General features: G+C 36.9%; 1 protein-coding gene across 1 annotated transcript; it reads left to right on the plus strand.

Moving 5' to 3' along the window:
* Nucleotides 1-13: 13 nt before the first annotated feature.
* On the plus strand, nt 14-25,362 carry LOC145204653 (annexin A6-like). The gene is made up of 17 exons (XM_080077242.1): nt 14-830; nt 2,544-2,727; nt 3,133-3,468; nt 3,890-4,057; nt 4,488-4,582; nt 5,377-5,511; nt 6,678-6,827; nt 7,491-7,661; nt 11,577-11,765; nt 12,281-12,400; nt 17,383-17,506; nt 17,871-17,965; nt 20,500-20,634; nt 22,314-22,463; nt 23,026-23,196; nt 24,045-24,233; nt 25,092-25,362. The coding sequence occupies exons 1-17, from the start codon at nt 777-779 to the stop codon at nt 25,209-25,211; spliced, it is 2,586 nt and encodes an 861-aa protein (XP_079933368.1). The 5' UTR covers nt 14-776; the 3' UTR covers nt 25,212-25,362.
* The last annotated feature ends 1,194 nt before the right edge of the window (nt 25,363-26,556 follow it).

The raw sequence follows: 26,556 nt of genomic DNA on the forward strand, positions 1-26,556 counted from the left end.
CGGTTCACACGTTTCTATAGAACCGTGTCACGAAATTTTATGAGAACAGCGAACCAGTTGGCATTACTGGTTACTGTCAATGGACCAGTGGAAAAACGTGACTTTTGTGATAGAACCCGATGACAAAAAATTGAATCCCACCACTGGAAACAAGTTCGGACAGTATTATTTCTTCGGAGTGCAGAACTGTTTGGAAGGATTTGCGAGAAAGGCTGTTACGCTTTTGTGACCAAATGCAAAAAGAACAATCTGAGCAATCATGTCTTAACTTTCATATTCTACGTTTTGGTTTGCAAACAATTGTGAAAGTCAAAGTTGTGAGCGGACCCAAACCCGTTTTTTGTACAAAGCCTGGATTTAATGAGGAATATAACGGTCCAAACAGGCGAAAAACGACATGTTTTATTAATCAAACGTTTCGGCAAATGCTTATGCCATCATCAGTGCTATTAAGGACCGCAAGATTGAGCCCGAAGGTGAAATTGTGACACAAATGAGGCCTGGATTGAACCATTTTTTACAACCAGGAAATGCCGCTGACGGGTTTATTATACGGTTGCCATACGTCAGGATTTCCCCTGTCATAGCCACAGATCGATCAAAAATCTACAAACGTTCTTCTGTAGTACATTTCAATTTATCTTTCTTTTAACCATTACTTTAAATTGTCACCCCATTGGCACACTTTAGTGTTTGTTTGTCAATAGAGGAAGTTAAAAGTTTTTTTTACTGTTTTGTTTTTTGTTTTTAACGAACACAGTCTTACTGATTCCAAGATGTCATACGGATATCCACCACAGGGAGGACAAGGCGGCTATCCACCCCAGCAGGTATATTTAAAAAAAGTAAAAAATATTCAAGACAAACACTTTTTATACTTTTGTTAAACTATAGGACATACTTTATGCGTTACGTAACACTATGTTTCAACGTAAATGTGTTGTGTAAAAACAAAATCATCAATCAATTGCAAAATATGAATAATCTTATCTTTTTGGAGTATTTTTCCTAATCATCACAATGTTTTAGTCCACCTGCGTAATCAAACCTTCATTAGTTGTTTTTATTCCCTTGATGTAATAAATACTGCTTTGGAAACTGTGCTTTCATCACTACATGTGCCAGTATCATTAACCAATTTGCAAATTTTGTTAATTTCTGTCCTTTGCTTTAGAGATTTAGACAGTCTTTATCCAAATGTTATAAGTTTACCAAAATATTTCTTTTGGTATCCATCACATGTTTTCATTATAAAATGAATGCACAACAATGACATAAACCTAATTTAGTGTTTTTGTTGAGTTGTGACTAGCTTGCATGTAATTCTTTTTTTGTTTATCGTGCACTGTACCACGTACATTCAGTGTTATTTACCCTAATAAAGGCGACCTGTATACGACGACGGAATAAAAAACAATTGCCAGAAGAGCTCTATAAACCTAATTTCAGGGTTGGGTAACGAGTCCTATCAGTCAAGTCTCAAGTTAAGTCAAGTCACAAGGGGTTCGAGTCAAGGCAAGTCACAAAAAGTTTTTAAGTCGAGTCGAGTCATTAGCGGTTCGAGTCTCAAGTCGAGTCAAGTCATTAGCAGTTCGAGTCAAGGCAAGTCACAAAAAGTTTTTGCAAAAAGGTATAGATCAGGGGTTCTTAACCTGGGGTGCACGCACCCCCAAGGGGTGCGAGAACTGTTCCTAGGGGGTGCGGGGATGCTGAATCATTAAGGTTGGTTAGGTCTATTCTATTTAAGCAATCACAGAAGGGGGAGCGAAAATTGGTTAGTGATTTGAAAGGGGGTGCGAAAATTGGTTGGTGATTTGAAAGGGGTGCAGCAAGGAAAAAAGGTTAAGAACCACTGGTTTAGATAGTTAATCCAGCATTTGAATGGTTCATCGCGCCTTTTTAACTTAAAACGGACACCGCTTCATTACAATGAACAAATCCCATCAACGTCCCTTTCTTAGAGTAGGGTCAACTTTAATGAAACACATTAATTGACACTCATTAAACAGTGTGAAAAAGAACGTCATCCTGTTCAAAGGAGTTTTTGAAAACCAAACATTCAGATTTTACCGCATGCGCTAGACTAGAGCGTTTGTTCAGTAATATAAGCACTTAAAAGCAAATACTTGGCCTTGACATGTACTGCATTCGATTACTTTAACCCAAGCAATAAGTACAACGCTTAATGCCAACGTAAGAAAGTTTAGCAAAATGTAGCAGCGACTTCGTTACGTTAAAATTAAGCAGAAATAACTTCGCATCGCACAGTGAATTGCTGCTGTTGTTTGGTTGAAGTCAACTGAACAGGTTATCCATTATTTCCGTTTTGTTGGTGAAATAACGAGTCCGAGTCGAGTCTCTACTAAGACGAGTCCAAGTCAAGTCGAGTCTCTTCACAACTGAGACTCGAGTCAAGTCGAGTCTTTTAAAAAGGTGACTCGAGTCTCCCCATTACTGCCTAATTCACTGTTAACCACCAAGAAATAATGCAAAAACATGCATTAAGTATAATGTACAAAAGTTTATTTATGACTGTTTTGTAGGGAGGATACCCAGGTGGTGGACAACCAGGTTACCCACCCCAAGGTCAGCCAGGGGGTTACGGTGCCCCAGGAGCCCCTGGAGGTTACCCACCCGCCCAAGCAGGGGGGTATGGACAAGCCCCTGGTGGTTATCCCCCAGCCCCCGGCGGAGCAGGTGGATATGGTGGTGCACCTTCATCTATAGGTAATTGATGAAACTGTTGTAGTTGTAAAACAACTGTTTGTAAACATATTGCTTCTCTTGTTGTTTTGCTGTGGTTCGCCAGAGCTTTTCAGGTGGTACGCGAGACTTTTAACCTGACCTATGCCTTTTTTTGGTTTTCGCGTGAGTAGATTTACCACCATGTTTTGAAAACGTTTTAAGCTGATTTGTTAATGTAAATACATAATTGTTTGATGAATTTATACATTGTTATGCCATTAGATGAATAAATTCATACTGGGATCAGCCCTGAAGCGCCAATGCAGACCAGCAATCATGGCATACTTATCGATAAATCATAGTATGTCAGGCCTATTAAAGGCGTTAAACCGAATCAGTCAGTCTTCCAAGCATTTTTTGTTTTTTGATTGGGTGTTACTTTTTAAGGATTTGAAGGTGTTGGTGCACAGCAACCTCCGGCACAAAATTATGGAGCCCCACCTGCAGGGTATGGTGCCCCACAAGCTGGTTATGGTGCTCCCCCTCAGCCTACAGGAGGATATCCCCCTCAACAAGGTGGCTATGGTGCCCCACCCCAGGCTGGAGGTTACCCAGCGGGGGGTAGTGCACCGCCCCAACCTGGGTATGCTCCACAACAGCAGCCATATGGTGCTCCACCACCAGGCCAGCAAGGATATGGACAGGCACCCGGATATGGTGCAAGTGCAAGTGCCCCAATGCCGACAAACCAACAAATGTATGGACAGCAGAATGTACAACCGGGTAAGCCAGTTTAACTTACCCAAAGCAGGGTCCTAACCCAGGTCTGTGTGCTCCTTGAATACTTTGTGCATACAATCATTGAATCAATAGACATGGGTTAATTAATGCACTTATCGTTAAATAGCTGTTTAAAATGTATATTTATTGTGAGGCAACAAGGGAATTCACGCTTTTTTTGATGATATGATGTGGGTTTTTCTCTTTGTTGCAAACTCACAGGAACATTAATAGAGTTGTAACTAAGTGCTAGCAGACATGCCATGGTTAGAATACTTAGGCCTCAATACTTTATTCTTTTGATAGAAAAGAGTTTCACTTTTGCAACCTGCCTGGTATTTACAGTAACGAATACTAAATATGAAAAGAATAGAAATTTGAACTGTGTTGACTAGCTAATCTTGTAATACGTTTTTTTCTTTAGCCTACTCCCAGCCAGCTCATAGCTCCCCACATGCCGGAGCCAAAGTATCTCACATGACACAGGGAATGGCAGCGATGGCCATCAAAACCCATGGCACTGTCAAGCCCTTCTCTGGATTTAATGCCGAATCAGATGCTCAAGTTTTGCGAAAAGCAATGAAAGGCCTTGGTAAATTATATTTCAGCTTTGAAAACCTTTTTGCTCTTTGTTTTTATGCAAAAAAATATATAGAATTTTTTTTGACAAGCATCATTTTTAGATTTATTGCATCATGTGTATTTTTCAAAAAAATATTTTTGCAAAACCTATATTATTGCTTGTTTATAAAACCTACCAAATACATTTACTTTAAATTATATGTGTCTGACATTTATAAATCATTATTTTGATAATTTTAGATTTTTTTACAATTTGTTGAGTAATTTGTTAAAATATAAGTTAAATTAGGTTTTTTTAAGTTAAAATAACCCTACTCAAGACCTAACACACACTAAATGCCACCAACAAAAATTTTTTTTTTAATGTTGTGTTTACTGTAGATTTATTGGTTATCTCGTTTAACTACAGGTTTACTCTGAACACACATTGTACTTACTAGGTACTGACGAAAAGGCAATTATTAACGTACTCGGTTATCGCTCTTGTGACCAAAGGCAAAAAATCAAGACACAATACAAGCAGGCCTATGGGCGTGTAAGTAAATACAAATATCTTTGTGCAGTACACATTCTATTGTTCAAACCCTAACATTTGTTCACTTGTGATATTTTTGTTTACTAAACCATTACAAATGTATACTTCAATACCATATGTGTTCAGTTTAAAGATTATATTTTCTAATAACATATACAAGTAGTTCTCAAACTGTGCGTCGCGACGCCCTGGTGCATCGTTTCAATTTTCCTAGGGCATCGCAGAATAGTTCCGTTTCGTGGCATTTTACTGTTGTATCAATAAACACAACTTTAAATAAGTTTCCATATTAACTTTTATTTGCTGGTGCATCACAAGTCCAAAAATCTTTTCCAGGGGCGTCGCAACAAAAAAAGTTTGAGAACCACTGACATATACAGTAAACGGTTTACAAGATTTACAAGATTTAATTTTGACTTGTTCGGACCAAAACATTTATCTGGATTAGGTGAAGATCTGGATTAACTGTTGATTAGCTAAAGCCTTGCCACATTACAAATTATTTGTACCCCAAGTTTTGCTAGAATTAGGCCAAGATCTATATAACCCAAATCTAGTTCAACTAAACTTTACTGTGTGTTCGTTTTAAAGTTTGATTTTATGTTTATTTCAAAAAACTATGTGTTTGAAAACATAACATATGTGTTCATTTTAAAAAAATGTATCTTACAATCATACAACATAAATATATCTATTTTTGAGTTTAGTCGTATATATCAATTTTTAATGTTGCAAAACATATGAAAATGGACAATAAGTACAGATCTGTTTATCTACTTGATTTTTATATGCAGGATTTGGTGAAAGATATAAAATCTGAAGTTAGTGGGAACTTTGAGGAATTATTGTGTGCAATGTTAATGAAGCCACGTGAATATGATGCTTATTGTTTGTACGATGCCATGGCTGGTGCTGGAACAACAGAATCAGTAAGTCATAAAAATCAGTAAACTTTACCTATAAATCCAACCCTATTTTCGTTTCGTGCGGTGCACTTCATTGTGTTTCACAGCATAAGGGCAATTAAGTTATTCATTTTTAACAAATTAGCCAGCGCTTCATTTCAATTTACAGAAATGTTTTAGAAAAATATAGTTGTTTCTAAACATAACATAAACAATCCAAAAAAGTCAACTTTATGGCTTCTTTTAGCAGGTGTTTTAACCAGCGAAAGCATTTTTTATTATCATAACAGTGTTGAGCAGTAGGGCAGTGGCGCTATATTAATTTGTTAAGTTGAGTTTATTTTGCTTTGTGAAAGAAAACATAGCAACACAATAGCACTGAAGGAATTGCATTAAGTGAACAACAGCTAATGCCTTTCAACAGCCTTAGGGTATGATCTACTGCATTTGCCCTTCTTGTTGACCTATGGCATGTACCTTCTAATTGCCTGATGGCTTTTAGAGTGACCAAATTATATTTTCAAAAACTGGTTTGGTATGTCTGCTAAAGGTTTTTTACTTGATTTGTATAATGTGAACTGACCTGAACTTCAAAGCAGGCATTTAAACACATAGCATAATCATGGATAATCAGGTGAAATTTGTAATCAACAAACTTAAAACAATGTATCCTGTCAACATAAATTTGAGTACTTGTGGGTAAAAAGATGAATCTAACAAAACATGTTGATATACTTTGCAATCATACACGTTAGCAAGCACAGCTATTTTGGGTACCTGTCAGAGAACTGTTTGGTCAGTTATCGAAATATTTTGCCTCAATTTTCGATACCAACGTTCGATACCGAAGGCCGGTTTAAACTTTACGAATACGGGCAACTTTTTGCAAATATTTGCTTCAGACGGCCAAAAAATTTTGCCAGGTTATGTCTATTTTTTTGCTATTGTGTGGAAATCACATTTTTCTCTATGCCATTGCATGTATGTGTGCGCGCATGTACCCCCGACACGGCAGATAAATTACCTAGTGATATAGAACTGGTACAACACTATATTTAAGTACTCTGTAATCAATCGAAGGTATATACATGTGGTACTCGGTATTGGTACTCTGTTCAAAATCTGGTATCGTCCCATCACTACTAATTTCTTCGTGTACATATTTAAGTTTGTTTCTGTTCTGATTTTAGACCTTGATTGAGATCCTAGTTTCTCGTAGCAATGCTGAGAAAAAGGAAATTAATGACATTTACCAAAAGAAATACCACAAGAAGCTTGAAAATGAACTGATGAGCGAAACGAGTGGACATTTTCGAAAACTTCTTGTGTCATTAAACAATGTGAGTGAATCAGGCTCTCTAGCATGCTTAAAGTGTGTTTTGTAAACGAGTTTCATGCCATTAGGAATAGTCATGTTTTTGTAAAAAAATTCAAATGCCAAGAAAACATAATGTTGTGTTAAATACTTTTTTGTTCGTTTTTTACACAAACAACTTAATTATCATCAAATATCATTAAGCTATTGCTTCTAGACTAGCTCTTCAGTGTTATTTACCCTGATGAAGGCGACCTGTATAGGACGCCGATTTTTTTTTGTATCACAAAATCGTGTTAAGCAAAAAAAATAAACTAAAGCAGAATCGCAGAATTGCACAATAAAAACTTTAGATTTGGACAAAGTATCTGCAATACCCTTATTGCGGTGTTTTAATAAAGGCATATGAAGTATCCATACTGTGCTTTTTATACTCTCTTAGTTGAGCTTCAAAATAATACTAATACCACTATTTACATGTTATTTTTTATCCATTTTAAACACATTATAATGACGATATCAAAGTGAATAGCACTAGCTTGTGTTTTATATGCATACTTTTGTCGGTTTTAAAAATAAATAAAAGCCAATTGGAGATGTGTGCATATAAAAATGGCACACAGAAAAAAAGTTGCATACACATTTTCGTCTTTTTTTTAATTGACTCACTACTTTTTTGTTGGCACAGGCTGGAAGGGACGAATCTCATAATGTCAATGTAGCTAAGGCTAGAGAAGATGCAGAAAAACTTTACAGAGCTGGAGAAAAGAAATGGGGCACTGACGAAGCCACTTTCAATCTTATTATGGCTTCACGCAGCCATGTACAACTGCAGGCAACTTTCGACGAATACTACAAAGTGAGTTGTTTGTTTTTAATGTGCAGACTTTGGTTCAGAAGCGGATGTACAACTTTTTTAATCAGGATGCTATGTTCATTTTCTACTCAGTAATCAAGTTATATTGTCCGCAAATTTCCTAGTATTTGGTTCCCTTGGCTGTGTTGTTTGATAAACATCCCCTTGCTATTAGGGTTTGTCAATTCAGCTTTGTAGTAGAACTTGATTGTTCATTTAGGTTCTCTAATTATGGGTCCCCTTCCCTGAAGGGGACACATATTGTTTTTGTCCGTATTTTTTTTTTCTTTTTTCTGTCTAACGCTGGTTTGTAACGCAGGTTTGGTCAAGAAAGAGTGCTTTAAATTTATTGAAATTTGGACATATGTTAGATATTAATCCAAACTTAGTCCACCTGAAGTTTGACCCCAAATTACCCAGCGGTTCACCCACAGGCCCCCGAAACGTAAAATTTTTAACGCTGGTTTGTAACACTGGTTTGGTAAAGAAAGAGTGCTTTAAATTTATTGAAATTTGGACATATGTTAGATATTAATCCAAACTTGGTCCACCTGAAGTTTGACCCCAAATTACCTAGCGGTTCACCCACAGGCCCCCGAAACGTAAATTTTTAATGCTGGTTTTTATCGCTCATGTGGTAAAGAATGAGTGCTTCTAATTTATTTAAATTTGGACACATGTTAGTTATTAATCTAAACTTGATCCTCCAGAAGTTTGACCCCGAGTGACCCAGCGGTTCACCCACAGGCCCCCGAAATGTAAAATTTTTAACGCTCGTTTTTATCGCTCATGTGGTAAAGAAAGAGTGCTTTAAATTTATTGAAATTTGGACACATGTTAGTTATTAATCTAAACTTGATCCTCCAGAAGTTTGACCCCAAATTACCCAGCGGTTCACCCACAGGCCCCCGAAACGTAAGTTTTTAACGCTGGTTTTTATCGCTCATGTGGTAAAGAATGAGTGCTTCTAATTTATTTAAATTTGGACACACGTTAGTTATTAATCCAAACTTGATCCTCCAGAAGTTTGACCCCGAGTGACCCAGAGGTTCACCCACAGGCCCCCGAAACGTAAATGTGTCTAACGCTCGTTTGGTCAAGAAAGACACTGTAGGCAGAAGTCCCAAGAGAGTAACTCATTGGTTTACGACAGCAGGAGGGCTCAGCTTGATGTCGGACAGACGTTTCACGACACGTCGTTTCGGTGATTAGAAATCAGCTGTTTTGCACAGCAGCGCTATTTCGTTTTATTAAGTTATCACTCACATTTTCAGTTTTGGCAAAGGTTTCACACCTATGACGTGATTTAAACCTAAAAAGCGTGCTTCGGTTTCGTATATGTCAAGCAAAACTTTGTTAATAAAAATAAAGATGAAAAAATAAACTTGACATTTTTGCAAGATAAATGTTTTTTTAAATGCTCGTTGTCAGGTTGGCCGCCGCATGACCACGGGTTACTTAAGGTCAACTAGTAGGTATCGCTAACACAGTTCAGAACTTTCTTTCGTCATAACGTAGCGTTTTTTGCAATCGATTTAGGAATCAATACTCAAGGCATGTATAAATTAGGTTAAACGGTGTTGTTGAACACCAAGGACTGCGTGCTATGCAAAACGGTGTCAAAAGGTCAAACAGTCGTTTGGCGTGTGCACCCTGAGAGGTTACTACAGGTCAATGGTACTCGTTTTGCGAAACAAAGTTAAATCAAAAACAATTTGTTATGTATACACTTGTAGCAAATTGCTTTTTAATTTAAAGTGTCTGTAACACAACTGTTACAGCTTTCTAGAAAAAAATGTGTTTGAAACCTGACCTTGGACCACAATATCTGGGTCAAAGCAAGAGAATCAATTGAAATTATTTTTTTGGTTTTTGTAATTATATGACAAATATAGTGCAAAAAGAATACGAACAAAATTTTTTTATTGTTGGGTTAATGCATTCTAAAAATTTGTCCTTAAAAATCTAAAAATCACCGCAACATTTGTTTACCGTAAATCCGCACAAACACGCGTGTGGGGACCCATTCGTTTTTGTTTACAAAAACAATCGTATGTGTAGATCAAATGATGTGTGTAGTAAATTGGTATATATCGTATAGAATATATAAAATGGTAGTATATCAGAAAGCCACCATTTTTAACGTGGGTTGGCACTAGGGATGGGCCGAGCCGAGCCAGAACCCGAGTACTCGGTACAGCATCGCTGTTTTTGATGCTCGGTGCTCGTCCGAGCGGTTGCGCAAACTGACCCGAGCACCAAATTTGCATATTCACACTAACATACGAATACTTTTTTTTTGCAGGGGTACACAAGAACAAAAACGACGGTACATTTTAATGCGTTATGATTGTTAAAAACGCGTACTTCTAGGGCCTGTACAGCTTTAATTCATCACTGGCGACGTAAGCGACCTTGTAATGCCAAAACTTGCGTGGAATAGGGGATGTTTGTGACGTCATGATGCACCCGAGCGCTTGGCCGAATACGGAGCATGTATGCTAAGCGATTTCCCAAATTCTAATGTCTAATCCAAAAGTGTAAAACAATATTGAGTTGGTCTGAAGTCACATTGAGTCTACAGAATCACTTGCCATATAAGCGTCAATAATAAAGTCAGATTTTCTGTTAGAGAACCTTAGATTTGTAAACCATCTACTGTTTTAATGTGACGTTTGTGAAATTGACATTTGACGAATGTTTCCCATTGACAAAATGAATTCTGTGATGAAAACATATTTTGCCTTCACAAAACAAACCATTTTCTAATGTCTACAATCTACATGGCTTTTGTTTGCAAACTAAAATAATGTAGTGGCAATGAAGAACAAACATTTATATGTCATAATTCAAAGCAGGTATTACATACAATGTTTTTTTAGCATTTCAGTTTTCCTATCAAATTAAACTCTAAAGGTATGTAGAACTCATTACGGTAGCATATTGTTGCATGTATACTAGCTCAAAATGCCCGCACTCTTGACAACAGATTTCTGCCAGTAAGTCCTATAACCAGGATTGCCATCGACATGGACTCCAAAATAAGGTTTTTGAACAAATCTCTTAATTTATACAGACAATGTCATATCACAAAAACAAGGACATTTCATAGAAATAAGGACAATGAATTTTTTCTAAGACACTGCCCTTCAAAATAAGGACAAATCTTAGAAATAAGGACGGTATGGCAACCCCGGCTATAACTGTAAAATGTTTGCATAAGTGACTGTTGTGTTGTCAATCAGTCTACTTCCGTCCAGTCATCTCTTATGGGTGTTGTTAATACTGCTCCATAATAAATGTTCCAAATGCTATTGCTCAAGCCAAACAGGAAACTTTAGTTTTTACTTAGGTCAATTTAAGTCCACCGATGCATTATGGTGGTTTGATTGTTTCCTCCTTAGGTCAGCGGTGGTATTTGGCACAACGTTGTTTTAGTAAAAGATGCCCCTTAATAGTTCAATTCTACATTACGTTTACAATACCACAGAGTTCAAACTAAGGCCGGGTTTTTCTAGTCCGAACGCAGGTTTGTGTTTAAATAAAATAGACTTGATTTAGACCTGCCGTCGCTTCGGATATATTTGTGTCATATTTTCGCCTAATTTGGGCTTTATTTTAAAAAACATCAGGCCTCAATTTTTGACCCGTTTGCAATTTTAGTATATAAACTGGACCAAACTCGGGTATTGTAACTAGCTTAGTTGGTAGAGCGCGAATCCCGAAAATACTCCTGTCGTAGGTTCGAATCCCACCGCTTCTAAATTGTTCTAGCCTGTGCCTTGCCATATGGTGGTAAATGCTTGAGAGACCGGTATTACTCCTTCAATAGGCCTGGCGTACTAAGACTTTATTTTGTTACTTAAAGAATGTATTTATCCCTTTCTTTATAAATATCTCGTCTCTTTATCACCGCAGGTGGCAAAGCGTGACATTATCAAGTCGATTCAGAGCGAATTTTCGGGTGACGTTGAGGACGGAATGTGTGCTATTGTGGACATAGCACGAAACCCACCGAGCTACTTTGCCAAACGCTTATATCAGTCAATGAAAGGAGCAGGCACCAACGACACAATGCTTATACGCGTCATGGTTTCGCGCAGTGAGGTAAGCGACGACGTCATACATCTGATTGTGACGTCATAAAATATTTACTTTATTGTGAGGTGTTGGTTTTGATAACTTTGGACTGTTAAAATACTTTTTCAATGTAAAATTGTGCATCTATTCTATAACATCTTCTAAATAGAGAATTCTAAGCATCTTTTTCAATGTTTTTTTATGGTTTGTTTTATTTTTATCCTCGGTGGATGGACAACGCCCTAATGGGCAATGCTTGGCAAGTGTCTGATAGACATACAGTAAACCCCGGTTAAACCGGATTTAGGCTATCCGGATCTTCACCTAATTCAGACAAAACTCGAGGTACAAATGATTTGTAATGTGGTAAGGTATGAACTAATCAACATCTGTTAATCCGGATAATTTCTTTTGCCCAAACGGGCCCGGATGACCTGGGGTTTACTGATATACAGCTTGTCTTGTCAAATTCCTACTACAAAATCCCATTACACTATTGCATATACAAGCCCATTTGGTTTATCTACATGACTTTATAATAGGTGGATATGGTGGAAATCAAACATGCGTTTAAAAATCTCTTCAAGAAAGAACTTGGCAAATTCATTGGTGATGACACGAGTGGGTATTATAAACAGCTTCTGCATGCTTTGGTTGGGAACTAAACTTGTATGTATGAAAAGTTTAATTTCAACACTGTACATAAAACATATAAGTGTGGTAATTTTAGAAACGTGGTCTTGTATTGTTTTGTTGGTTTCAATTTGTATCATTGTAATTGCACTAAAAAGTTGGATTTTTAAATTCTGTTTGGGCAAGTGGCTGATTTTACTTAAGAATATATGCTGTGCAGTTTTTTTTCACCAAAGACTGATAAAATGTGCATTTTTTGGGTATTTTGTGGTTTTAACCTTAGTTTATCAACACTAATTCAAAGCCTCAATTCTGAATAATTTTTTACAAAATTTACGTAATATTGTAAAAATGTATTTGTTATTGAAGTTAATTCTCTAGTGTTGGAGATTGGTTACTAATTTCGTCAAACTTCAAGTTACTGATGTTTAGCAAATGTATATTGCAAAATACAACCCACTAATTACCTGTAAGCAAAATCAGGGCAAATTGTAGCTATGTATGCCTGCGCCAACATCACATTTTCAACTGTTTTCTAAATCTGTAATGTTAAAGACTTGGGAATGCAGACAATTTTCCATATTTACCCCAGAATGCAACCGTTTGTTTTTCTTGCCTAATTTTTGAATTAGAAGGTTTTTAACGACAGATCACATTCTGCATTCTATAAGGCTGTTTTTTCCAACGAACTTTGTGCAGTTTAAACAGTTTAAAATCTTTCAATACAGTTACAAATCTTGGCCGCAAGCCATCTCATTTGCAACAGGCTTAAGACGGCCAAAGTTTCATGCACAAAGCTTTTTGCAGGAATTTTGGCCGCCTTAAAACCGTCGCAAGTAATTCGGTTAGCTGCCAACATTTCCAACTGCATTAGTAAGTTTCAGCGCAGTTAAATACACAAAGATCGTTCGGCAACCCGCTTTAAACGCACGCCTGAATGGGGTCCATTTACCTTGGCCACATTTAGTAAACTGTATCTATAAAAAAGCAGCCAAAAAGGGCAGAGTGTTTAATTTTATGTTTTCGTGTACAATTCTGTGCCACGTGCTGTGCAGTTTCCCATAATCCTTTGCACTCCCGCCATTGCCGCTAACCACGTCATCGTCATCGTCCAATCGCATTTTTTTGTCGAAATACGAATGTACCAATCACAGTGTTCGTGTTATTTTGCTTGTTAGGTTTAGAAAAGTAAACATTTGCGCTAGGTGGCACCCTTACACTTAAATCCTGCAACAGGTATCATTTACATTTTACAGTCATACAGGGCAAGAACTTGGCCTAATGGTCCGGCGCGCCTGACCCACATACAGACATAAAAAACCCTGATTGGGATTCGTCCCCGAGGGCGTGCTGGGCTCGAACCCAGTGTAAAAAACACTCAAAAATAAAGTTTTGGAACGGATTTGGCTATGGGAGGCATTTATACAGCAGTTGTGCCGTTTCTGGTTCCAAACCAACGTAAATTTGAACGTAAATCAACCTGCTCGAAAAAAGCCCGTTTGGGAACGAAGTCATAGCGCATTCATTGCGTTGCTAAACTAAAAAAGGGTTTATTTAGTCCAAAATTTTCTTGGCAGATATTTGGTTTTGGGCTTCATCGCCGTTAGTTCATGATGCCTTTCATTCCCTGCATTACGAAAATGTAAGAAAAATTCGTATTTTAGTGCATTGGCCTACTACAAGGAGATTCTAATTAATATTTAATCAATCCATGCATAATTCTCAGCTAATAACCAGCCTCAGAAATCAAAAAAGGTTTTTTGAGACATCAAAAATTGCGTAGAATTATTTATAAACCCACTGCGAAATAACTGGGTGCACCAAAAGAAGGCAATTAATAATTTAAACCAGAATCCAATTCCATATTACCCTCAGGCTCGTTAACTCCAAGCTATAAGCATGCCTTTAAAAAGCAACAAAGGCCTGATTTACTGTCATTACTGTTGCAATGCTCTATATAGGCATAGTTTAGGTGTAGGAAGTGTCAGTCTTTGCATGTCGCTATCAAATGCCCTTACTGACTGCTGGAATCTATTCAGTATAATTTGCCAGTCAAAGTTCACAGTTATAGATCTTTGTGTCTAGTATTCTAATTCGTGTGTTAGCACTTTGCATTTGATTTGTCATGGGAGCTTTTTCCTTAAGTGTTCGCCTTATTACAGCTTAAAATCAATGCAAAGTCGATACGACCATTTGTCAAATACAGGCGGATGAATTGTCATGGGCCTGCCTATTTAGCTGATTCAAATCAAGTGAATGGGCAGGGTTTTCATGTTCATGCAGTTTGTGTCAAACTGGTGCAGTGTTAGGTAGGCTATCGTGAAGCTCTAGGAATATAGGTATTTGCTTAAGATTACGGCATTTGCTATATTTGGTGTTTTACGATCTATGGGTAATGTAGATTTGAACGCGCTTTAGATAATTTAGTAAGTTGCGCTTTTTGGTTGGTTTTCATTTTTTCCTGTAAAAGCATCTGCCGAAATTCATGGCAATTGCTATTTTGTATTTTTTACAAACTTTGGTCTATCTAGGCTTGGAATTTGTTGCGATTTTTAGTCGCTTCCTACGTTTTTAGTTTTAGAGCGTTTGCCTAAATTTTAAAAGAAAGGTTGGTGTGGCCCTCAATTTCAATCCCGCTTACAAATTTATAGTGTTCTAAGATTAAATAACGCGTAAAGAAATGTTATAGAAATGCTCTGTTTTCAAGACACAGAAGCTAATTCCGACAAATATTTTCTTTTTAAAGATAAACAAACTAAGTTTACCGGCATGCATGGAGTAGCTGCTTCAATACTCGGTACGTTGAAGCCATAAACAGATTTGAATTGTTTAGGTTCCGTCATGACTAACACTTGTGCGATTATAGTGAGAAGCAAACCCACATTGGTTTGCACACAATAAAGTTACGCGGGTCAACTCACGCATTGTTTGAGCGATGATTTAAGGCTCATCAATCATAAACAAAACAAGTTGCATCGATTCGTTCGTTCGAAATCAAAACAACAACAAACAAACTATTATTATTTTTGTTGTCCTTCGCAGCTTGGTGCTAGCTCCTTTTAGTCAAAGGTTTCCAAATGTTATTTTAACGTGTACCACAAATGTTATTTTAACGTGTACCACATTTTTAACTTAAGGGGTTAATTTTCTGCACCAAACATTTTCGTTTAAATGTTTCGTAATTTTAAACACACGGCCGTAAAAACAGACAACTGTAAAAGCGGGCACAAAGTTGTAAGTCGGGTCGGGTACAGGTTCGGGCTGTACTTTCTTTCAAGAAATGGACTTGATTGGGGATTGACGGTACACTTGAATCATAATTTGAAGTTTGTTAATTAAACTGTTAGCCTAATTAGGGCTTACTTTCTAAAACAGTCGGTTTCGGACCCTACAACCCAAAGGTACAAGTCTGAAACACGCTAACGTTTTTAAAAGTATCGATTAATCACGAAAATTATGCAATAACAAGTTTAATTACAACGCAAATGTGGCAGAGGTGGCACATAGGTTTGAATTTCATCCATTTATGAAGACCTAAGCCCCGTCCAAAATACAGCTCAGAGAAGTACGTATCCACTTTTTGCATTGGCTTACAAAGGTGCGAATGCGTTTAATACTTCGTAATAAGCGTACAAACAACCACATATTTTATTTGACCGCCTTTTGTGGCATCTATAATGTTACATTAGTCGAAAGAATTGAACTATATGCAACGTTTTTCGGTCACATTGACAAAATGCATTAAATCATTCTTCATTGATTGCCAAAAATTGTCAAAACGAAACTATGGTTTGCACGCTTGGGAATTTTTGTAATTGCAACTTTTGTTGGGCTGGGCAAAACACAAAAATTCCAAAGTTGTTGAAAGCATATTGCATTGCTACGCTTTTTTAGCAGTTGGCAAGTTATTCCTCATGTGACAAAGCTTTTCTATATGACGACATTTATAGAAATCCCCTACATGTTTGGAAGGATTGTAAACATTCTTGAGATTGATCATATGATGCTTTACAGTTCATCAAAGTTTATTAGTAAACAATTTCCCAGTGGTGTAACTATGTGTAAAACATAACTCCTAACTTCGTCCTAAAACATGTTAACAAGAAATAAAGTACAGTCTGGTTTTATAGAAGTGGTGAAATTAAAAAAAAAAACTGTTGCATTTGTAAGTTTCCATTGCAGGTTCTTGCCTTTTGTGCATCTTTTTACGCACATGACGTCATTGCAATTACGTCATATCATAAATTACGTCACTTTAGTCGCCGCATATACAAACCCTTAACTAATAATGGAAAACTGATTTGCAAAATTGTTTAAAAGTATACTAGAGTAGGTTTAAGCTCTCTGCAAAAAGAAACAAAGAAACTGCAAAGCGTATTTCCTGTTATTTTCCATAAAGTCGCGTTGATGCAATCTTGCTGTTTTGTGTGACGTAATGCTGAACGGAAATTCGTGTCTTGAAATCATCCCCCCCAACAACCGCTTAACCTTAAAGAATAGCGAGCTGTAGATGCCATAAGTCGACGACAGCTTAGTGGAGAGCATAGCTGGTCTCAAATAATTGCAGAGGGCCAGAAGATGCAATTTTAGGCCTTTTGTTGTACTAACGTGTAGAATCTAAAAGACTTTATGTATTGATTTGGCCAATGTTTATTAACAGTTTTACCAACAAAAAATGTATTGCAAGTTTAGGCAACTAAGAAACGTAATTTATTTTCTATTAGCACAAACAAAACGTTATACTCCACAATATTAAATGACCACCAACAACAAAAAGGACATGTATTTTTGCTCTTCGGCATACCGGTGCTCATAGCTCATACAAAATCGCTAATAAAGTTGTCCTATAATGCCCTTGCGTGATATCATTTGTTATCTACACCGCTGTTGTCATTTTACGCGATCATTACCACAAGCTGCAATGTAATGTGTTGTGATTAACCCTAACCGGTTTCCCGTACTCTGTTATGCAGTATTAAGTGTTGAAATAACTATTAGCAACTCAGTATAGTTAAGAATGGCCCAACAGCAGCAAAGTGCTTGTGGTTATGTTGAATTTGGAACTGTGAAGCCTGTTCTGAATTTCAACCCTGATGATGCAGCAAGGTCTTTAAGGAATGCTGTAAAAGGAATAGGTAGGTTTTATACTTGCTAGTGATTCGTTATAAGTTGTGCAATGTTTTGTATTGGTTTATATTATTGCATGGTTAAGACTGTGTTTTTAAGATTTTTTCGAGCAGTGGGTAATATATAGTAAAGTGTTGTTTGTACGCCTTGTAAAGTAACTAATTTGGTGTCTTTTATGCAAAAACTGTATTTTTTTCATGCTCACATATTGTATTAAGCATTTGTACATAATACGCTTGTACTCGCATTCAAAAGTCGCTAAAACTCCCGGCACTCAGTAAAACTATAATTAACAGAGTCAAGGGCACATTTGTGTAATTCTGTTTCCTTTAGCACCATGAAGCAGTTTTTAAACTCTTTTTGTGCTTACAGGCACAGATGAAGCTGTGGTAATAAACGTTCTAGGAACAGCAAACAACCAGCAACGCCAGGACATCAAGAATTCCTACAAGCAGCAGTTTGGACGGGTAACTTTTTGTCAGTCTCTTTTAAATACGTTTGGAATACAGGCAGAAACTATGCATTGCAGCTAATGTCAATATGATACGTTCAAATCAGCTTTTGTTTGAACACAATTTTGCAACGAATGGCACGACATGCAAGTATATTATGACTAAATGCGATACACCATAGCAGGGGTGTCCAACTCGATTACATCGCCGTGCCAATTTTTGTTTTAAAATATACTCGCGTGCCATTGTTTGGTACTTTTTCCAAACCATGTCTAAAACGTCTTAACGGTACGGGCTCAATCCGAATATTTGGCCAATATGTAGAACCATATTAAATGGTTAGAAAAAAAACGTGTCGTCAAGTGCGAGTAAACTTGTTTATGATACTCCAGAAACATTTTATTCTGTTTATGCGACACAAGATACGAATAGTTTGCAGGGGCACTGACGTAGAGTACTTTGTGTAACGTCGAAATCGCATCTTTGTTCAAGTTACGTCGGTTTTAAAACGTGTTTCCAACTAACCACAAATACGTTTGTAGTCACGTAATTAATTGAACTGACATCGATTGAAACGCAACAATTACATTTTTTTCGAAATAAACGGGCATTTTATTGCAACATAAGCATGGCACGTACACTCACGTTTTAATATTGAAACGTGAATTGCTTTTAAAAATGCAATTTAATCAGTGGGTTGTATAACTTTACTAATGATCATCTTTACCAAAGTCAGACTAAAGGCCAAGAGGAATCAATAGAAGCAAATTTAATTGCGTAACAAATCCTAATGTTTACCATATGAATGTGCAAAAGCTCGCGTGCCATTTTCAAATGCTCTGCGTGCCACTTTTGACACGCGTGCCACGTGTTGGACACCCCTGCACTATAGCTTACAACGCTAAAACTCAATTTACAATGCTTAAAGAGGTCTGGATTCTCTGGCATTAGCCAACAAAATCGCCTAAGTGTTCCACTGCAGGGCCGTAGCCCACAGTGTAAAGGCCAGTGTTATAAACCAGGCAAACCTCTTAACCCTGATTTGAACTAAGCGTTAATGGAGAGTGACCAAATGTGCGTTGCTGTCCCAGTGGACGTATGAATTCGCGAATGTGCTATAAGAAACAGATCATCAGACTATATTACCTTACCATTGCAATGTAGCCTATAGGTGCTAAAAGTAGATCCCACCATGAAAAAACATACGTTGCTTCGTTGGGTAAATTGACTGCGGTAAATCCAAGGCATTGTTTGAACTCATAAGCATAAACAGGACGCCGAGTGCAATGCATTGTCCGATACCAAGCATCTCACTAGAATTCCTCGTAAAATTTGGCCTTTAGTGATTCACAATGAGCTTGATATGCCAATGAATACGAAATGGCGTGCGTTCTTCTGCAAGGCGAAGTCAATCGCTATTGTTCGACGCGCACGCTTCTTTATGTCCAAGTTTTTGTTGCACGAAATACGTTTTTGCAGGTTAGCATACGTTGCTGGTCGTATATATTAAAAACTTGAACCCCCCTAAACAAAGAATATTAACAGTATTTTTGGACACTATTTACACGGATCTGTTCGTAAGTGTAATGACGTATATAAAGTCCCAAATAGACGTAAAAAGCGACATGATTTATTATACACAAGCCGAAAAACAGCATGTCGCTTTTTACGTTTATTTGGGCCGTTACATTTGTCAATGATCGTATTTGATTTTAGTTTAATCTGATCCAAAATAATGTGTTTCAAAAACGGTTGTATTCAGAGCCATCACTTAAAATGAATTGCAACACATAATATGCATCAGCCGCATTTAAAAGCAGGGCAAAAATAAACTAACTGTTCACAATGCAAAAATCTGTACCCTTTTTGCTTTATCAAAAACACTCGTGGAATTAATGCAAAACCATAAACAAACGATCTTCGAAAAATGTGCTTGCTTGACAAAAGGAAAGGGCCTGACTCAGGCATGTTATGAAGGGAATATGTCACGATTGTGTTTCCAGCAAACGAATGGAAAAATACCGACAGCGCTTTGGAAACGTCACTTCCAGTTTTAATGTAAAATCGTTTCCTCTTTCTCTTGGAAGTTAGGAGCCGTGCACTTTTGGAGGAACTTGCATTTAGCAAAAGTTTTAAGCATAGCATTTTAATACAGAACATTTTTCATCAGTAAGTATTGCACCACTAACGATTTCCATGATGTAACTCATCCTTTTAAGATTGTCAGTGGAGTTTAATTATTGCTGAACAGTACCACAAAGCCTGTGCTGCGAGTGTTGCATATAATACTCGCTGAGAATTTCCTTTCTGTTGAGGTCCCAATTAACTGATAATTCAATGTAATACAATCAGTACCTGCTCCGATACATCAGACGTTAACGCTGTGTTGTTTATTTAGGTGTATAGCTAACTTCTATTTCCATGCCCATATTGTAACTATATAGGCATTCTTATTTCTTTAATATAACTGCCAGACAGCTATATGCGTTTTTTTTTCAGAGTAAAATTTTTTAGTTTTTCTCTCAACGTTTAATACTTTGTCTTAACAGGCGTTGGAAGACGACTTAAAGGGTGATTTGAGTGGTCACTTTGAGGACACTGTTGTTGCTTTGCTGAAGGAACCACGAGAATACGATGCCTACTGCTTGTACAAAGCCATGAAAGGCTTGGGGACGAAAGAATCGGTAACTAAGTTTTTGTGTTTTTGATTTGATGCCGTAGTTTTAGGATTTTAAAAATTTACAAACGGTTTAGAGTGGTCATTTGGGTTCCACTATTTAACGTTTAGTAGCTGAAAATAGAATGTTACTTTACATATTTTGGGTGAAGAATAAACAATTAGGAAGCAAACTTTTCATGACTCATGGTTTGCACATAGGTTATGTTTGCATAACTCCTGCTTACCCGACGCAAAAATATGATAAATGACACGTTTAAAGAATATCCCGCACTGCAGGCAATATGCGTGGTCTGTAAAAGTCAGGCATTTCCGGAGCAAGACTTTTCAAACCCTTAAATATTAATGATTTAATAATTAACGGAGTATTGTCGCAAAAAAGGCTTCAAACTATCACGTTGGTTAAAAGTTTATCACGGTGCAATTAGGGCTAAGTCTTTTTTGTCACACTAGACAGCGTTTTGTGGTAATTGCTTTTTGCAAATGACAAATTGAAAAGGTGCTGATAGCACACTGCAATGGCATGTTTCAGCTGTGCTACAAAGTAATTTTAGTATTATTAACTATGATCATTTTTACCCATATTATTATTATTTTTACATCTTTTATTGCCTAAATAACTTTATTTTATTTTATTTCTTGCTTAGAACTGAGGATGCCATTATATCGGCGAAATCGATATTATTTATTTACAATACATTGCAACACGAAAAACACGGATTGATTTAGGTGTACTGAAAGCTTCAGTTTACTAAGTTATCATTTTTGCCCATATTTCACTCTAATTCCTTGAATTAGGTAATCAAAATTAGCTATAAAACACTATACAATATGTTTTCGGATCTGTTTGTAAGTCTAATAACGATTATAACGGCTCAAATTTACGTAAAAAATAACCACACTGGTTTAAAACGGTCTATGCACAGATGCAGACTTGGCTGGTGTAGCCTTAAATTACTGATGGCGAGATAAACACTTGGCGAAACGTTTGAATAATGAAGCATGTCGCTTTTTTCGTCTAATTTTGCCGTTATATTCCTTAATAATGTAAGCAATTTTATTCATGGCCGAATTTTTGGCTGAAAACGCTTGTAACTTAACTGCTGGGGTTCAGCAAAATTTTGGTAGAGCTACTAATATAAGAACTACTAACACCCGAAGTTTGTTTAATCCAGTTACGTGTCGTAAAGAGCATAGTTATTAAAATTAACAGTGAAACTGGGGTAGGGATAGGAGCAGTGGTGGGATTCAAATTTTTCATCAACCGGTTCTGTCACAAAAGTCATATTTTTCAGTCGGTTCTGTTACAAAATCCATTGACAGTAACCAGTAATGCTAACCGGTTCGCTGATCTCATAAAATTTCGTGAGACGGTTCTATAGAGCCGGTGCGAAACGGCTGAATCCCACCACTGGATAGGAGCTAAGTTTATAAGTATGTTTTTTGCTATTGTTAATATAAAACCCTATCCCACCCCTAATAGCCCTAACTGTCGGCATTTTCAAACAAATAGCTTTAAAATATTTGCAAATGCTCTTTGTGCCATCTATCGGTATTTAGCTAACTTTGTCTGTTGTGAGTTCTTATGTTAGTAGCTGTACCTAATTTTTTTTACTGGCATAATAGACCCGGCAATTTTAAAACCACAAACTTGCAGGTATAAAAAAATGCTAATTTGCATTTCAGGTCCTGATTGAGATTTTGGTATCCCGTAGCAATGAGGAAATCAAACAAATCAAGCATATTTACAAGTCCGAATACAAGAATGAGCTTGAACGTGACATTATGGGCGACACTAGTGGTGATTTTGAAAGGTTGCTTGTCTCTCTTACTAATGTAAGTATTAAGTGAAGGTTTCTATGTCCATACAAATTTGCACATAAATATAAATACATAAATATATCGAAACGACGGCTTTGCTTAATATATTGCTGCTATTTGTTGACAACGACTTATCTTTTTTTCTTTTTTACGATTAAATGATTTATTCTTGTGCACCAGTTTCAGTTTATTTCGTAGCCAAAAAATGAAGATACAGTAATCCTCGGTTAATTCGGACCCGTTTGAAACAAAAAAAATGTCCCCATTATCCTGATTAAGTGATTCCGGTTTAACCGAGGATTACTATTTATGTATTTATGCGTTGGGACGGGACTGTAATAAATTAAACTCAATTAGTTTGTTTAACTTTTTATGAAATTGAAAAATATAGGTTATGAAGTGTTCTTGCATACCTTATTTTTCCTGCATTTTAAGGTGTTTTTTAAAAAAAAAAACGGCTTAAAAATAAAACTACAATGCGCAGTATGTGAATAAATTGAAACTTTTGATTTAATACATTATACTGCGCATACCTTTTAATTATCTAAAACTACTTTTAAGTTCTATCACATCGCAGGCTTCGAGAGACGAGAGCACCTCGGTTGAATTGGGCAAAGTTCATATTGACGCTAAGTTGCTGCACGAGGCTGGTGTAAAGAAATGGGGAACTGATGAGGAGACGTTCAATCGTGTGATGGCTTCTCGTAGCTATGCTCATCTCCGTGCAGTGTTTGAGCATTATCATAAGGTATAAGTGCCTTAAAGGAGTCAGTATTCGCCTTAAATGCGAAAACGTTTTATTCCTTAAGCCTGCAAACTATCACCGACTATGATGGTTGACAAGAGTTCGTTTTTCAGCCTGTAAACTGAACTAGGGCAGTTAGGATTAACATACATTCGTAACTGGGATCCCCCCTCCCAGCGAATGTGGCACACTCAGGGTTTTTTTAAGGTTTGGTTTGGGTGACCGCTAAGTAGTTTTAAGAGACCGCAAGTGTTTTCATTTGTTTCATTTGGACCGTTTCGGTCCCCCAAAACACCTTAAAAAAACACTGGGCACACTCATTATTAAATCATAGAAGTAGGCCTGTGAAAGGCGTTCTGATCAAGCCGGTTACCAAGCATTCCTGATACGACTGAACTAGGGCAGTTGTGTATAGCCACAATTTTCGACTTATTTCAAACGGACGAAAGTTTTTGATGTGTTGAAGTGGTGGGATTCGAACCCACGGCTAAATTTTGACCCACCTAAACCAAATTTAAGCCAGTGTGAAAAACTTGATCTGTTTTTTTGCATGTCGTCCTAATATCTGTAATTAAGCGATTAACTTTGTTTGTAATTTTACCTTACCTGTTTCTAAACAAATGCCAAACGCTTCAACTTATTAGGCTGGATAAAATGCTACTAATAATCCATGCTAATGTTACGTCATAGACGCTTTGTGACGTGTAGTACAACGTAATTTTCATCTCAAATCAAGATGCAAAATATTATATGCTGTGTTGCAGTAATTTTTTCCGTGTAAATATAAAACAAACTAAGAGTTTCCGTGTAAATAGCACTACCGTAACTTTAATTCCCGCTGATTGTTTTAGCTCTCTGGTGAAGACATCGCGAAAAGCATTAAGTCCGAGTTCTCTGGAGATCTCGAGGAAGCGATGTTGGCTATTGTGGACTGTGTGAAGGGAAGAGCTGAGTATTTTGCAAAAAAACTTTACAAATCCATGAAGGGATTGGGAACCAAAGACCAGGATCTCATCCGAATTGTGGTGTCCCGATCTGAGGTCACTAAACATTTTTGTCTAAAAAATTTTAAATTCATTTTTAGTAGCAAATATAAGTTCGAGTTTTTAATTAAGTTTGAAAAACTCGTTTTTAATTTTTAAATTAATTTTTTTGTCCATGTTTTGTTTCTTCAAATACACCTCGGTTAAATCGGATTCGGTTACGTGGGATCTTTGCCTCATTCGGACAAAACTTAAGGTACAAATAATTTGTATTGTGGTAAAGACCTGCACGACATCGGTTAATCTGGACCTGTTGTGACAAAAAATGTCCGGATTAGGCGAAGATCTGGATCAACTGATGTCGATTAGTTAAAGCCTTACCACATTACAAATCATTTGTACCTTAAGTTTTGTCCGAATTAAGCGAAGATCCTGATTTACCGAATCCGGTTTAACCGAGGTTTACTCTACTATTAATTATTTGACATACAATCCAGCCAGTGATGGGATTCAGCCGGTTCGCACCGGTTCTATGGAACCGTCTTACGAAATTTTTTGAGATCATCCAACCGGTTGGCATTACTGGTTACAGTCAATAGACTTTTTGTAACAGAACTGACGTTTGTTTAAATAAAATTAATACGTTTTACTCTACGTCGCTGGCAATTTGCTTTTTATTAAAGCTGTTATTCAAGTCCGTGTCTTGTGTACCTAAGAACTGACTTATAATATAACTTTTGCTATAGAACCGACTGACAAAAAAATTAAATCCCACCACTGATTACAGCGATTATGAAGGTCGCAACACAGGGTTTAGGCATGATTAAACTCACTACGCTAGGCTGTTAGGTTTCGTCATATTTCAGACAATTTAGGACGCAAAATTGTTTACAATCTGTTTTATGTAAACTGCAGGTGGATCTTGGCAATATCAAGGTTGCATTCAGAGGGAATTTTAATGCTGATCTTGCCGGATTCATTAAAGATGATACGAGCGGAGATTACCGTCAGATGCTGCTCAAAATTGTCAACTAAATGGAACTAAAATTGCCACTGACACAATCGTGAAATTAACTAGCAATCATTAACTATACAAGCATTATATAATTAACTTCATTTCGTTAGATTGGTATTTGTGATTCGTTGCACTGTATATAAAATGCATAAATAAACTGGGATTACTGTTTGTTTGTTGTTTTATGACTGGAATTTAATACCGACAAGTCTCAAATGCTGACGGAATCAATCAGTACGAATTGATATCTGGGTAAAATGAAAACACGTGACTCAGCATAGCTTATTGCCCCAACCACTTAAATTTATTTTTTCCACTTAAACTTTACCTTTTTCTCCACAAATTATTACAAAGATGTTTACAAACACTGAGAAAATGCAGGGTTGTGAGACGGTCCGGGATTTTCACGTCGAGTTAAGTTTGATAAAATGGACTTGAGTCGGACCTTGCTTCTTTTTGGGCATCATTTGTGCAGTAATTTCTGGCTTAATTCGGACCATGCAAAAACATGAACTTTATCGGGTTGCGGGGTTGTGCTTTAGGGTTCCCCAGTTTCGGCAACGCTTCAAACTCTATTCTGCATTATATTTGTAATTATTCCTACAGTTTGCACTTCAATTTAACCCATCACAAATGTGTTTACTATAATTGACAACACTTAAAGCATGTCTTAAATCATTAGATGCAAAACATATCTACAAAGACGTTAAAACTGGCAAAATGTTTGTTGACTGTCTAGACCAGTGGTTCCCAAACTGTTGGCCATGGCCCAGTACTAGGCCACCAAGACATTTTCAATGGGCCACAGAGCCATTTGAACAGATTCTACTGTTTTGTTATACTGTAGATATTATGCGCTTTGTTTTGAAAAACGTAATTTTTGCAAAGAATTCCGAATCTTGTAGCCAAATTTCAGGAGCATGTATCTTATTAAAAATAAATTGCTAGAAACCATTTCGCCTGTTTTTGAGTTATTTTTTTGTTTGTGCCCAAATATACAGCACATGGTGGGCCATGAATCGCTATTAAATAGACATTTGGGCCACAGACCAAAAAAGTTTGGGAACCCCTGGTCTAGGCAAAAAGCAATAGATTTAATTGTGAACGACCAGGTAAGATACAGTGAAAATGTAAGCAATGGCGTAAAACTAAATCGCTGTCTCACGAAAATTACCAAGTTAAATACGATTTTTCAAATTCAGAATACATGAATTTCAGCTGCTTCATTCCCTTCATGAAATGATTACACGAGTGGCTTAAGGTTTGGCTATAGGCAAAACACTAAAAAACAATGCATTAGTTGCTTGCTGTTTATTAATAAAAGGTCTGGAAATATCGCCAAGTGCATGTAAGTATTGAATATAG

This window comes from Phallusia mammillata, chromosome 8, assembly GCF_965637545.1.
Source record: "Phallusia mammillata chromosome 8, kaPhaMamm4.hap1.1, whole genome shotgun sequence".
NCBI classification, from domain to species: Eukaryota; Metazoa; Chordata; class Ascidiacea; order Phlebobranchia; family Ascidiidae; genus Phallusia; species Phallusia mammillata.

What these genes read in the sequence shown, in the direction of transcription:
- LOC145204653 (XM_080077242.1), top strand. Translation starts at nt 777, where the DNA reads ATGTCATACGGATATCCACCACAGGGAGGACAAGGCGGCTATCCACCC. An exon ending in ACAAGCAGGCCTATGGGCGT is followed by an intron (nt 4,583 to 5,376) that starts GTAAGTAAATAC and finishes TTTTATATGCAG; the next exon opens with GATTTGGTGAAAGATATAAA. An exon ending in TGTTTGAGCATTATCATAAG is followed by an intron (nt 23,197 to 24,044) that starts GTATAAGTGCCT and finishes TGATTGTTTTAG; the next exon opens with CTCTCTGGTGAAGACATCGC.